Below are 12,747 nucleotides of genomic sequence, written 5' to 3' on the forward strand. Positions count from 1 at the left end.
TTTGTACCCCCTTTTTTGGCACGGATATAAAACTTCTCTTTCTTACTGCAGAGACGTTTCAGTTTTGCCGAAAACCAAGGAGGACGCATACGGCCCTTGATTAGTTTTTGAGGAACATGATTTGCAACATGCGCCTTAATTTAGTTCAACAAAGAAACTAACAAGTTACTAAAGAACAATTTAAAGAGAATATTATTTAAAGGGTGACGTATATATGTAAACACTGAACTTTTTGTTTGTTTATTATGGGTTTTAGAGTACAGTGTTTTGTTTCAGGTCATATGACCATAAATTACTCTTAACTCTTAAAAGATTAGGAAGGATATGGGCTAGGAGGAGGCAAGTGGAACTGGCTCGGTTAAGTGGATACCATGGACATGTTGAGACTTTGGGAAAAGTCTCTCTTCCATGCCGTATAGCCAGCTGTATGGCAGAATAACAGCGGCGAAACACAAAAAACACACAAGATTACCCCAAGATGCAGCTGGGCAGGTTTACAGACGGCTGGCAGTACATCCCAATCGCATGGCCGTGTGTGCACTGGCAGTGCAACTGTAGCCGCTGTCGGAGCGCCTCTGCCCGGCAGACCAGTTGGCGGTAGGAGCAGCACCGCCGCACCGCGCCTGCGCCCTCGTCACAAACCGCCGTCCTCGCGCCGTGCCTCGCCGCCGCGCGCGTCACCAGCTCGTGGAGGCCGCCGTCAACCGCCACCTCACACATCTCTCCCGGGCGACCACCGCAACCTCTCTCTCTCTCTCTCTCTCTCTCTCTGCGACTTTACTGCAACCCCTTGTCTGGATCAAACACAAACTCTCTCCGCCAGTCTCACTCAAGCCCTGGCTGCGCCGTCAACTGCTTCGGCCAACGTCATGACGCACCACGGCGCAGAGGGATGCCGCGCGTCACGTGTCCCACGTGGAGCGGCGTTTCCAATTCACCTTCATGTCCCAGTCTCCACCAAAGGTCCGATCTTCTGTCTACACGGTGCCGAACATCCTTTGCTTTGCTATAAGATCTTTGCTTTGGTCTACACGGTGTAGGAAAGAACTGCAGATGCTGATTTAAACCGAAAATAGACAAAATGCTGGAGTAACTCAGCGGGACAGGCAACATCTCTGGAGAGAAGGAATGGGTGACGTTTCTGGTCGAAAGAGGAGGACAAAGGGGTTAAGTGAGGGGGCAAATAGATCATGAAAGAAAGAGTAGGAATTAACGGGTACCTAACTTTTCAGGATGGCAGGCAGTGACGAATGGGGTGCCTCAAGGCTGTGCGGACGCCAGTTATTTACAATATATATGTGGTGTATATAATGGTGACCAACTTTAAGTACTGAGTACTAAAATGGTATGATTTGTGTCATGTGATATATTTTATATCTTATCTGTCTCGTGAATATGTGTGAGTACGCACAGTGTACTTTTGTCAAATAAAAGAGACCCACACAGGCAACAGCGTGTACTGAAAACCTGTGCTTGTTTCTATCTACAAGCTAAAGTCGTAATATCTTACAGTATATTAACGATTTAGACAAAGGAATTCTATGGAACATCTCCATGTTTGCGGATGACACAAAGCTAGGTACAGTGTGAGCTGCGAGGACGCTATGAGGCTGCAGTGTGATAGGATAGGTTGTGCGAGTGGGCAGATAATGTGGATAAATTAGATTAGATTAGATTAGATATAATTTATTGCCACACAGCCAGGCTGGTGGAAATTTGGGTTGTCTGCAGCGATACAATAATAAAGAACACACAACCACAATAAAACTGTAACACAAACATCCACCACAGCATTCATCACTGTGGTGGAAGGCACAAAATTTGGCCAGTCCTCCTCCATTTCCCCCCCGTGGTCAGGACCAGAGTCCAGAGTCAGTCCAGGATCGGCTCTTCCTCACCGGAGACCGCGGCTTTAAGTTGTTGTAGGCCGCAGGCCGGCGGTCAAGATTTAAAGTCCCCGCCGCAGCCAGAAGCACCGTAGACTGCAGGGCCAGCGGTCGATGCTCCCCTGCAGGGGTGATGGTAAGTCCATGCCAGCCCCGCGGTAGAAGTTGGCCGCGGGCCGGCGGTGATGGCTTCTTCTTCCCCCGGGTCCCCAACGTGAGATCCCGGGCTGTAGACGCCGCACCAGCTGGAGCTCTGCAGACCGTGGCTTCAGACCGTGGCTTCAGGCTGCCGGCTGGCCCGGGCCAGCGAAACGGAGCGCTCCCCTCCAGCGAGCCCCAGCGAGGGCTCACCCGCTCCACGCCGAGAGTCCACGCTGCGCCCGCCGCTGAAGCCCCGGGCGCGTCTCCTCCGGGAAAGGCCGCGTCGATCCTTGATGTTAGGCCACGGGGGAGGCGACCTGGAAAAACTCGCCTCTCCGTGCAGGAGGCGACCGAAGCGGTTTCCCCCTCACCCCCCCCACACCACCCCCCACATAAAACACACAAAGAAACATTAAATACAGACTTTAAAACATACTAAAAAAATAAAAAAAGGTTGAAAAACTGACGAGCTGCATGACATGGCTGCTGCCAGAGCAGCGCCCCCTACAGAACATGTGAGGTTATCCACCTTGGTGGCAAGAACAAAGAAGATTATTATTTGAACGGTGTCAGATTAGGAAAAGGGGAGGTGAACGAGACGTGGGTGTCCTTGTACATCAGTCACTGAACGTAAGCATACAGGTACAGCAGGCAGTGTACCTGATGTTGGGAAGATGGGTGGTGGGTGGGGAAGGGTCCAGAACCAGGGGTCACAGTTTCAGAATAAGTGGTAGGCCATTTAGGACTGAGATGAGGGGAAAGTTTTTCACCCAGAGTTGTGAATCTGTGGAATTCTCGGCCACAGAAGGTAATGGAGGCCAATTAACTGGATGTATTCAAGAGAGTTGGAGGCTAACTCTTAGGGCTAACGGAATCTAGGGATATGGGGAGAAAACAGGAACCGGGTATTGATTTTGGATGATCAGCCATGGTCACATTGAATGGCAGTGCTGGCTCGAAGGGCCACTTGGCCTACTCTTGCATCCATTTTCTGTTTCTATCAGTCTGAAGGGTGGCGACCCATTCCTTCTCTCCAGTGACACTGCCTGCCCCACTGAATTGCACCAGCATCTGGTGTCTCTCTTCAGAGAGTGTACACTAGTGTGGGTGTGTTGCTTTAAACCGTAGGCACAAAATGCTGGAGTAACTCAGTGGGTCAGATAGCATATCTGGATAAAAGGAATAGGTGATGTTTCGGTGGAAGGGAGGTTCATCTATATACTTTAAAGTTTGATCTTGGATGTGTATTTATTTGTGTGTGTGTGTGTGTCTGTGTATAATCACATCTACTCGAAAAAACCGCGCTATCGGTAAATATTTTACATATTCCGGTACATTTTCCCCAATGGAGTATGAAATCGCCTTATCTGAAAATCTCATGCTTTTTTCCTCTAGTTATTACTGAAAATGTTAAGTCGGGCCCGGAAATGAAGCAGCCAAGTTCTCGGTCAGCGCGTTGAGGGGACGGCACCTAGCTGCCGGATCGGGTGCGCCCTCCCTCTCTCTTCGCCCCTCTCCCTCTCTAGCCACGCCTGAAAGTTGGGGGTATGCGCGAGTGGATAGGGCGGGGGATGGGGTAAAAGGAGCAAATTAATATTAATATACCAAGGAGGGGTGGTTAGTGTGTGTGACGCCGCAGGCCCCCACCCGCAACAATCGCGCGTTGAGGTGACGGAACCCAACGGGTCCCACTTGGTCTAGTAATATATATAACTGGCCAACAATGTCCCAGCTACAGTAGTCCCACTTGCCTGCGCTTGGTCCATATATCTCCAAACCTGTCCTATCTATGTACCTGTCAAACTGTTTCTTAAACGATGCGATAGTCCCAGCCTCAACTACCTCCTCCAGCAGCTTGTTCCATACACACACCACTCTTTGTGTGGAAAAGGTTACCCCTCGGACTCTTATTAAATCTTTTCCCCTTCACCTTGAACCTATGTCCTCTGGTCCTTGATTCCCCTACTCTGGGCAAAAGATGCTGTGCATCTATCTGATCTATTCCTCTCATTATTTTGTATACCTCTATAAGATCTCCCCTCATTCTCCTGTGTGCCATGGAATAGAGACCCAGCCTACTCAACCTCTCCCTATAGCTCACACCCTCTTATCCTGACAATATCCTTGTAAATCTTTTCTGAACCCTTTCAAGCTTGACAATATCTTTCCTATAACATGGTGCCCAGAACTGGACACAATATTCTAAATGGGGTCTCACCAACGTCTTATACAACTGCACCCGGTAGCCAAGATGGGAGGGAATACATCGAAGTCCCTCACCCCAAGCACAGGATCGCCCCAGGTTTGCGTCCTCAGCCCCCTATTGTACTCCCTGTACACACATGACTGTGTGGCGAGGTTCAGCTCCGACTCAATAATCAAGTTTGCTGATGACAGTGGTGGTGGGCCTGATTTCAGACAACGATAAGAAGGCCTACCGGGAGGTGGCTGATCTGGCACTCTGGTGTCAGGACAACAGCCTCCTCTTGAACATCAAAAAAACTAAGGAGCTGATCGTGGACATTAGGGCACATCATCCGAGGATGTACACACCATTGAGGATAAATGGGCATACGGTGGATAGGGTGAGCTGTGTTAAATATCTGGAAGTCCACATCTCTGAGGATATGACATGGACATCACACACCGCAGCACTCGTAAGGCAAGGCAGCGCCTTTACCACCTCAGGCAATTGAAGAAATTCAGAGTGTCTCCAAGGATCCTCCAGTGCTTCTACTCAGCGGCTATGGAAAGCATCTTGTCCGGAAATATTACCATCTGGTTTGGGAATTGCTCTGCCCAGGACAAGAAGGATTTGCGGAGAGTAATACGTTCAGCCGAACGAACTATGGGAACTTCACTCGCCCCCCCCCCCCCCCCCTGCAGGAACTATACATCAGGAGGTGCAACTCCAGAGCCAATAAAATCATGGGAGACCCCTTCCACCCCTGCAACGGACTGTTCCAGCTGCTACGGTCAGGCAAACGCCTCCATTGCTGTGCTGTGAGAACGGAGAGGTTGAGAAGGAGTTTCTTCCCAGAGGCCATTAGGACTGTAAACTCCTATCTCACCAGGGACTAACTTTTACTGTACCACTCTACTGCTTTTTTTTTTAAATTGCTGTTTTTTTCCCTTTTTCCTTCCGCCCACAATATTTAATATGCAAAAGAATGTGATTCTGTTCCATTCTGTTTGTAGTTTGTTTGGTTGTTTGTCTTTTTGCACAAAGTCCGCGAGCATTGCCACTTTTCATTTCACTGCACATCTCGTATGTGTATGTGACGAATAAACTTGACTTGACATGACCTTCCAAATTCTATACTCAATACTCTGACTGATAAAGGCCAAAGTGCCAAAAGCCTTTTTGACCACCCCGTCTACCTGCGACTCGACCTTCAAGGAACCATGCATCTGTACTCCTAGATCCCTCTGCTCTGCAACACTACCCAGAGGTCTATCATTTACTGTGTAGGTCCTGCCCTTGTTCGACATCCCAAAATACAACACTTTTCTGTATTAAATTCTATCAAGCATTCCTCCAGCCACCTGGCCAATCGATCCAGATGCTGCTGCATTATTTAACAACCATCTGCAAAACCACTCACTTTTGTATCATCAGCAAACTTGCTAATCTTACCCTATATATTCTCATCCAAATCACTGATATAGATGACAAACAGTAGCAGGCCCAGCACCGAACCCTGAGACACACCACCAGTCACAGGCCTCCAGTCTGAGAAGCAACCTTCCAATCACCCTCCGATTCCTTCCATGGAGCTAATTAGCTAGCCATTCAGCTATCTCTCCTTGGATCCCATGTGATCTAACCTTCCAGAGCAGCCTATCATGCGGAACCTTGTTGAATGCCTTACTGAAGTCTATGTACACAATATCTACAGCTCTGCCCTCGTCAACTTCTTTGGTCAAGTCTATTAAAAATTCAATCAGATTTGTGAGGCTTGACCTCCCATGTACATAACCATGCTGACTAATCATGCCCTTGCCCATCCATAGCCTGTATAACCTATCCTTCAGAATACTCTCTAGTAACTTACAAACTACAGATGTTAAGCTCACCAGCCTATAGATCCCAGCATTTTCCCTGCAGCCCTTAAAAAGAGGCACAACATTTACCACCCATCAGTCTTCCGGCACCTCTCCTGTAAACTCGTAAATTTCAACCAGGGCTCCGGCAATGTCCTCGGATATAGTATCTGATCCGGCCCTGGAGATTTGTCTACCTTCAAACACGATAGTACCTTCAGTACTTCTTGGACTGTAACCCTGACGGAAGACATTTCCAGTGACTGCTCCAATTTCCTCTGTCCTACTTGTCTTTCTCCTCGGTAAATAGAGGAGAAATATTCATTTAGGACCTTGCCCATCTCCTGTGGCTCCACACAGACTTGACCGCTTTGATTCCTGAGAGATCCCACTGTCTCTCTAGTTACCCTTTTCCCCCTTATGTATTTAAAAAATCTTTAGATAGAGCTCTAGGGGCTAGTGGAGTCAAGGGATATGGGGAGAAGGCAGGCACGGGTTATTGATAGGGGACGATCAGCCATGATCACAATGAATGGTGGTGCTGGCTCGAAGGGCCGAATGGCCTCCTCCTGCACCTATGTTCTATGTTTCTATGATTGTCCTTAATGCTCCCCGCCAGAGCTATCTCCTGGCCCCTTTTTACCCGTCTGATTTCCTTTTTTAGATTACTCCTTAGTTCCCGAAACTCCTCCAGGCATGCACTTCATCCCAGCTGCCTATACCTCTCCCATGCATCCTTCTTGTTTTTGACTAACTTCTCAAATTCCCTCATCAGCCAAGCTTTCTTATGTCTGCCTGCTTTGCCCTTCACTCTAACAGGGACGTACATATCCTGAGCTTTCTTCAGTACATTTTTAAAAACATCCCACTTGACCGATGTTCCTTTCCCTCCAATAACCTGCTCTAGTCAATTTGAGCAAGACATTCTCTCATACTCTCGAAGTTGACCTTACCCCAGTTGAGCATTTTAACACGTGGACCCTCTCCGTCCCTATCCACAACTATCCTAAACCTAATCGAACTGTGGTCATTGGTCCCAAAAGCAGGGCTCTCACTTAACCTTTTTTCTCTGTTGTCAGCCGGGCAACCTTGGCAGCTTTTTAGGTTGCCAAATGACAGTTTTTGATTGTTCTAACTGTGAGGTGAGAGAATAAAACACTCTTGACTCACGTCGCTAATGTGTGGGATAGAACTAGTGTATGGGTGGTCGGCGTGTACTCGGTCGCCGAAGGGCCTGTTTCCACGCTGTATCTTTAAATTAAACTAAAATCACTAAAACCAGAGGGAGTCTAAAGAAGGGTCTCTACCCGAAACGTCACCCAATTTCTTCTATCCAGAGATGCTGGCTACTCCATGGGGTTCCCTCGCACAATTAAAGCATGGAATAGTCTTCACCCTACCATAGTTACCCAAACAGGCACAACTAAATTTAAGGTAGCTCTTTTTTCCCCAAGAACCCTTTTTTGGCTTAAGTCCAAGTCAAGAGTCAAGAGAGTTTTATTGTCATTTGTCCCAGATAGGACAATTCTTGCTTGCTGCAGCACCACAGAATATGTAACCATAATACAGAACAGGAGATAAAAGTTCAGTGTGTTTATATACCATAGACCATATATATACACACAATAAATAAACAGATAAAGTGCAATGAGCTGTTATTTTTAAGTTTGGTGATGGACCCTCCACCACCTCCAGTTTAAATTCCATTTTGAAATATTTTTGGAGGACCAGGAAACCAGAAGCAAGAGTTACTCCAGCTCCAAGGAGTGATTCTGCATTGGTTTTCAGCGATCCTGGTGACGCGGTGACCGGACAGCAATGGCGGCCAGATCTCCCACAATGCAAAGTGAGGGAGAAAGTGCCTGGCGCCGACCAGTTGCCGTGGAGCTTCGCATCTGAAGGGCGGCCAATGATGTGCTGGCCGTGGTTGCGCGCATGTGCAAGGCGGCCGGCCATGCCGGCGGATGAGTAGCGGCCGGAGAGCGGAGAACGGAGAGCAGAGACGGAATGCATTTCGTTGTCTCTGTACTGTACACTGACAATGACAATTAAAATTGAATCTGAATTGAGAGACACGGCTGCCTGGACACGGAAACGGATGGCGGGCGGAGACGGAGAGTGACAGAGAGGGGGGGCCCGCTCAGAGTTGAATGGCAGGTGTCCCGGCTGCTTGCCAAGCCGGGCAAAATGACAACTTTTAGGTTGCCCGGCGGGATGTTTGGTGGCCAATGGCAACCGGGCAACCGTTAATTTTGAGCCCTGAAAAGGCTCCTCCACACAGACTTCATTAACTTGCCTTTCCCAATACTAGATGTGGGGGTCCCCCACACGAGAGGGCAACGCTGGATTATCCATCCATCCATCTATCTATCCTCTCATGTGTGGGGGACTCCACATACTGCTTAAGACAACTCTCCTGAACACTTTTGAAGAATTGCACCCCATCTAAACCCTTCACGCTATGATTTTCCCAGTCTATATTGAGAAAGTTAAAATCCCCTAATACAACCTTATTTCACCTGCAGCTGTCTGCAAAATCCTGCCACATTTGTTCTTCTGGTTCCTGTTGACTATTTTGGGGATCTGCAGTACACCCCAACAAGGTGATCATCCCTTTCTTATTCCTCAGCTCCACCCATATAGCCTCACTAGATGAAGCATCCGTAATGTCACCTCTGAACACAGCCATGACATCCTCCTTAACGAACAATGCAACCTCCCCCCTCCTGTTTTTCCCGGACCCATCTCTCCTGAAGCTCCTGTAACCTGGAATAATGAGCTACCAGTCCTGCCCCTCTGTTAACCAGGTTTCAGTCATGGCTACAATGTCCTAGTCGCTCGTACTTATCCAAGCCCTAAGCTCATCTGCGTTACCTGTCAGGCCCCTTCATTAAAATACGTGCAGTTTAAGCCATCCCTCCTTCCTCGCTCTCTGGTCTGAAATACAACACTGCTATTGCTAGGAAAATATTGCTATTAAAATAAATATAGCAACAGTTGAGGCTTAAATTGCATCAAGATATTGGGGTCGGGTTTGTTGCTGTTCTTGAATAGTACCATTTGTTTATGGAACTAGACAATCTCATGGTTTCACATTTTACCCGAATAGATAGTACACCCGATAATCTAAATTCTCCACATACTGCACTGCCACCCCACATAATACTAAGCCTGTCATACATTTGTATATCTGAAATAAATGGCTTCTCATCGATGAGATCAATAATTGACTGTCATTTTCTTTCGAAGGTGTTCATTGTCAAGCATTTAAATATTTCTTTATTTAAAATTCCACATGAGACCAGAGTATTATTCACATACAAAAAGATCAAACTTTTTAATTAAAAAACTATTCACTTTCATATTCATTCATAATAATGGACAGAATCGTATACATACACATCTGATGCCATTCTGAGCATTGTTCAGACCAAGAGGATGGAGTTAAATGTTTTACATATTGTTATGCAGAACAAAAATTACAATTTACAATTTTCCATCATGTGTTCAATATGTCCAATTAATACTTAAAGACATAATATTGAAATGCAAAGTGATTTACAGTCAGAAAATAAAAATTGATTTCATTTTGTTTTACAGATAAATCGAAACACGATGCATTAAACAAAAATTGGACTTCCAGGAGTTCTAAAAGTAAGAATTAGAATTATTTTGTCAATTAATTATCAGTAATGATTATGGGACAAAATTAACTTGGAAAGCTTCAGCATTATAGGGAGGCGAGTTGAGCCCACTATCTACATCTTTCATATGAAAGTAATCTTCATATAAGACAAAGACACCATTACATTCTTAATGTACAATGATTGATAACTAATATTCTAAAATCAAAAATACAGGAAATTGAAGGTTTTACTTCACCATGTGAGAAAAATTATTGTAATCGAAAACAAAAAGCACATTGATTTTATTTATAGAACAGCCAGTTGTATATTAAAATTAAATGGCCACTTCCACTGAGTTAACTACTTTTAAACTGTGTCGCAGCCTTTGGCAATTTGAGTAGATAATGAATTAGAGAGCAGTCAGTATGAGTATTTGGACGCAAAATGTACAATAAATGTTTAACTCAACTGAATGAAGTCTTGCACTTCAAAATAAAATTGAGTTCGTCATGAAACTTCCTTCACCCAACCTCACTTTGATCTGGTGCCATGTTACACAACACCAGTCATTGAAAGTAGGCATGCAGGTGCAGCAGGCAGTGAAGAAAGCGAATGGTATGTTAGCATTCATAGCAAAAGTATAGGAGCAGGGAGGTTCTACTTCAGTTGTACAGGGTCTTGGTGAGACCACACCTGGAGTATTGCATACAGTTTTGGTCTACTAATCTGAGGAAAGACATTCTTGCCATAGAGAGAGTACAGAGAAGGTTCACCAGACTGATTCCTGGGATGTCAGGACTTTCATATGAAGAAAGACTGGATAGACTCGGCTTGTACTCGCTAGAATTTAGAAGATTGAGGGGGGATCTTATAGAAACTTACAAAGTTCTTAAGGGGTTGGACAGGCTAGATGCAGGAAGATTGTTCCTGATGTTGGGGAAGTCCAGAACAAGGGGTCACAGTTTAAGGATAAAGGGGAAATCTTTTAGGACCAAGATGAGAAAAACATTTTTCACAGAGAGTGGTGAATCTCTGGAATTCTCTGCCACAGAAAGTAGTTGAGGCCAGTTCATTGGCTATATTTAAGAGGGAGTTAGATGTGGCCCTTGTGGCTAAAGGTATCAGGGGGTATGGAGAGAAGGCAGGTACAAGATACTAAGTTGGATGATCAGCCATGATCATATTGAATGGCGGTGCAGGCTCGAAGGGCAGATTGGCCTACTCCTGCACCTAGTTTCTATCCTCCCATTAGTATCCATGACAAGCTATATTGCAATATGTGACCATTAGAAATTGAAACAAAACAATGAAGGTAAAATATATACAAGCATTATCCAAGATCATTCCAAACTTGAGTTGCTCTGTAAGTTTAATAATTTTTATGCCATAATTTCTAAAATATTTAAGACAACTGAAATTGCAGTTCTTTGTTGATAGAGTGACTTCAAATAAATCCATTCTCCTGAAACAAGCAAGATCTGTAAAAATTTTACAATGATGTGATGCACTCAGCCTAGGTAGTATAGAAGTGCAAGGAGGATGTAACTGAGGATACAGATTTGTGTGTGCATAATGTAAATAATTCTGGCACCACCAAGAATGGTTGGAATTACCTGGAAGGTGAATAAAAACATTCAACTGACAGTGACAAAAGATATTGAGATGTTGAGCACATTCTTTGATGTAGATGCTAACCTGAGCACATTCTTTGAGGAAATTAAAAAAATCTGCAAAAATAAATGTACTGAATAATAACTACATAAGCAACTTTACCATTCAAGCTCCACGGGATACTTTCCTGTGAGACAGGCTGTACAGTGACCCATTTGCCTCACTGATTTTTTGTCATTTCCTGTATTATTTAGTATGGAATTTGTTTGCATCTGAATTCCCTGTTGTACAGAAGATAGCAGTCCATCAACAGAGAGATAAACCACGCTATCCGCACCTTCAAAACAAAAGACATTTAAAAGACATGTTTATTATGCAAAAGCTTTGTGAAGTTGCAATCTGTTAAGTAATTTTATTATAACTACATAAATCAAAGCTACAGCACTTTCCATGATAGAAATCATACAATATGAATGAAAGAAGTCAGCAGAAATTAAAGCATTTTACTAAAAAGTATTATATAATTATAATTAAGAACTAATGAAAGTCTCAATATTGTCTATACCCTATATCAGAATAAGAAATATTCAGAGAAAAATAGTATATAAAACTCCAATAGAATTGGTTATTTGGATAAATTTACAAGAAAATATATGCATGTTCACATTGACCTTCATGCCCTTGGAGGGTGCCCTCCCTCACATTTGCAAAGAAATCATTAAACAACACAATATAAACAAGGCACCTTCACCAACAATAACGTGGGTTATTTCACTGTAACATAAGGCATGCAACGATTCATTTGTCTTACTGATTTTAAAATCATTTTCAGTATCATTCAAAATGATATATTAAACAAATGTAACAAAGCTTTTTCTAGGCAAGAAAATGGAGATTAATGTTTATATTTTATAATTAATATTCCTCCATTTCCTTTCCTCCAGGCAGCTCTTACCATCAAAACTCCCATTCCAATATTTTCCAGGATCAAAAACTAAACTGGAATAGGAAACATACACTACTGATGCTAGAATCTGTAACAAAAATAGAATGCTTGTAGAACTCAGTAGATCAAGCAGCAGCTGTGGAGGCAAAAGATGCGAGTCGACATTTCAGGTTAAGATACTGCATCAGTATCAATGTGCCGATGAAGGATGTTTCCTAGGCAGTGCACCGGATCTAAAAAAAAAATCCAGTCAAATTGCATTACTTCATACCCAATTAACTCCTGTAAAACAATGGAAATTCTGCTATGTTGTTAACAGACTGTTGAGCTATGTGCTTTGCCATAAAGTATAATAATTTGTCAAACCTATATATCCTGCAAGATCTTCAAATTCTGGTTTATTGGCAATCAGTTCTTCTTTTGTTGGAATGTTGATTCCCATGTAACAAGGGAATCGTATTGGAGGCGAAGCCACACGAATGTGTACCTACAA

The 12,747-nt window shown here is 44.3% G+C and overlaps 2 protein-coding genes across 5 annotated transcripts in view; both read right to left on the reverse strand.

Annotated features, from left to right (window-relative positions):
• Positions 1-880, reverse strand: part of aasdh (aminoadipate-semialdehyde dehydrogenase) — a 58,387-nt gene extending 57,507 nt beyond the window's left edge. For 3 of the 4 annotated variants that reach the window (XR_004413374.1, XM_033029111.1, XM_033029100.1), the window contains exon 1: positions 473-880. Coding sequence is in view for 2 of the 4 variants with exons in the window: in XM_033029111.1 (XP_032885002.1) it covers positions 473-720 (248 nt within the window). In the remaining 2 variants the exon portion in view is untranslated. The remainder of the gene's footprint in view (positions 1-472) is intronic. The other variant, XM_033029118.1, reaches the window with a different exon arrangement.
• A 9,951-nt stretch (positions 881-10,831) lies between these two features.
• Positions 10,832-12,747, reverse strand: part of ppat (phosphoribosyl pyrophosphate amidotransferase) — a 54,508-nt gene continuing 52,592 nt past the window's right edge. Inside the window, exons 11-12 of the mRNA XM_033029127.1 lie at positions 12,621-12,741; positions 10,832-11,645 (exon numbers count right to left, since the gene is read on the reverse strand). Of these exons, the coding sequence (XP_032885018.1) occupies positions 11,467-11,645; positions 12,621-12,741 (300 nt within the window). The 3' untranslated portion in view covers positions 10,832-11,466. The remainder of the gene's footprint in view (positions 11,646-12,620; positions 12,742-12,747) is intronic.

The sequence above is a fragment of the Amblyraja radiata genome, chromosome 1, assembly GCF_010909765.2.
Source record: "Amblyraja radiata isolate CabotCenter1 chromosome 1, sAmbRad1.1.pri, whole genome shotgun sequence".
NCBI classification, from domain to species: domain Eukaryota; kingdom Metazoa; phylum Chordata; class Chondrichthyes; order Rajiformes; family Rajidae; genus Amblyraja; species Amblyraja radiata.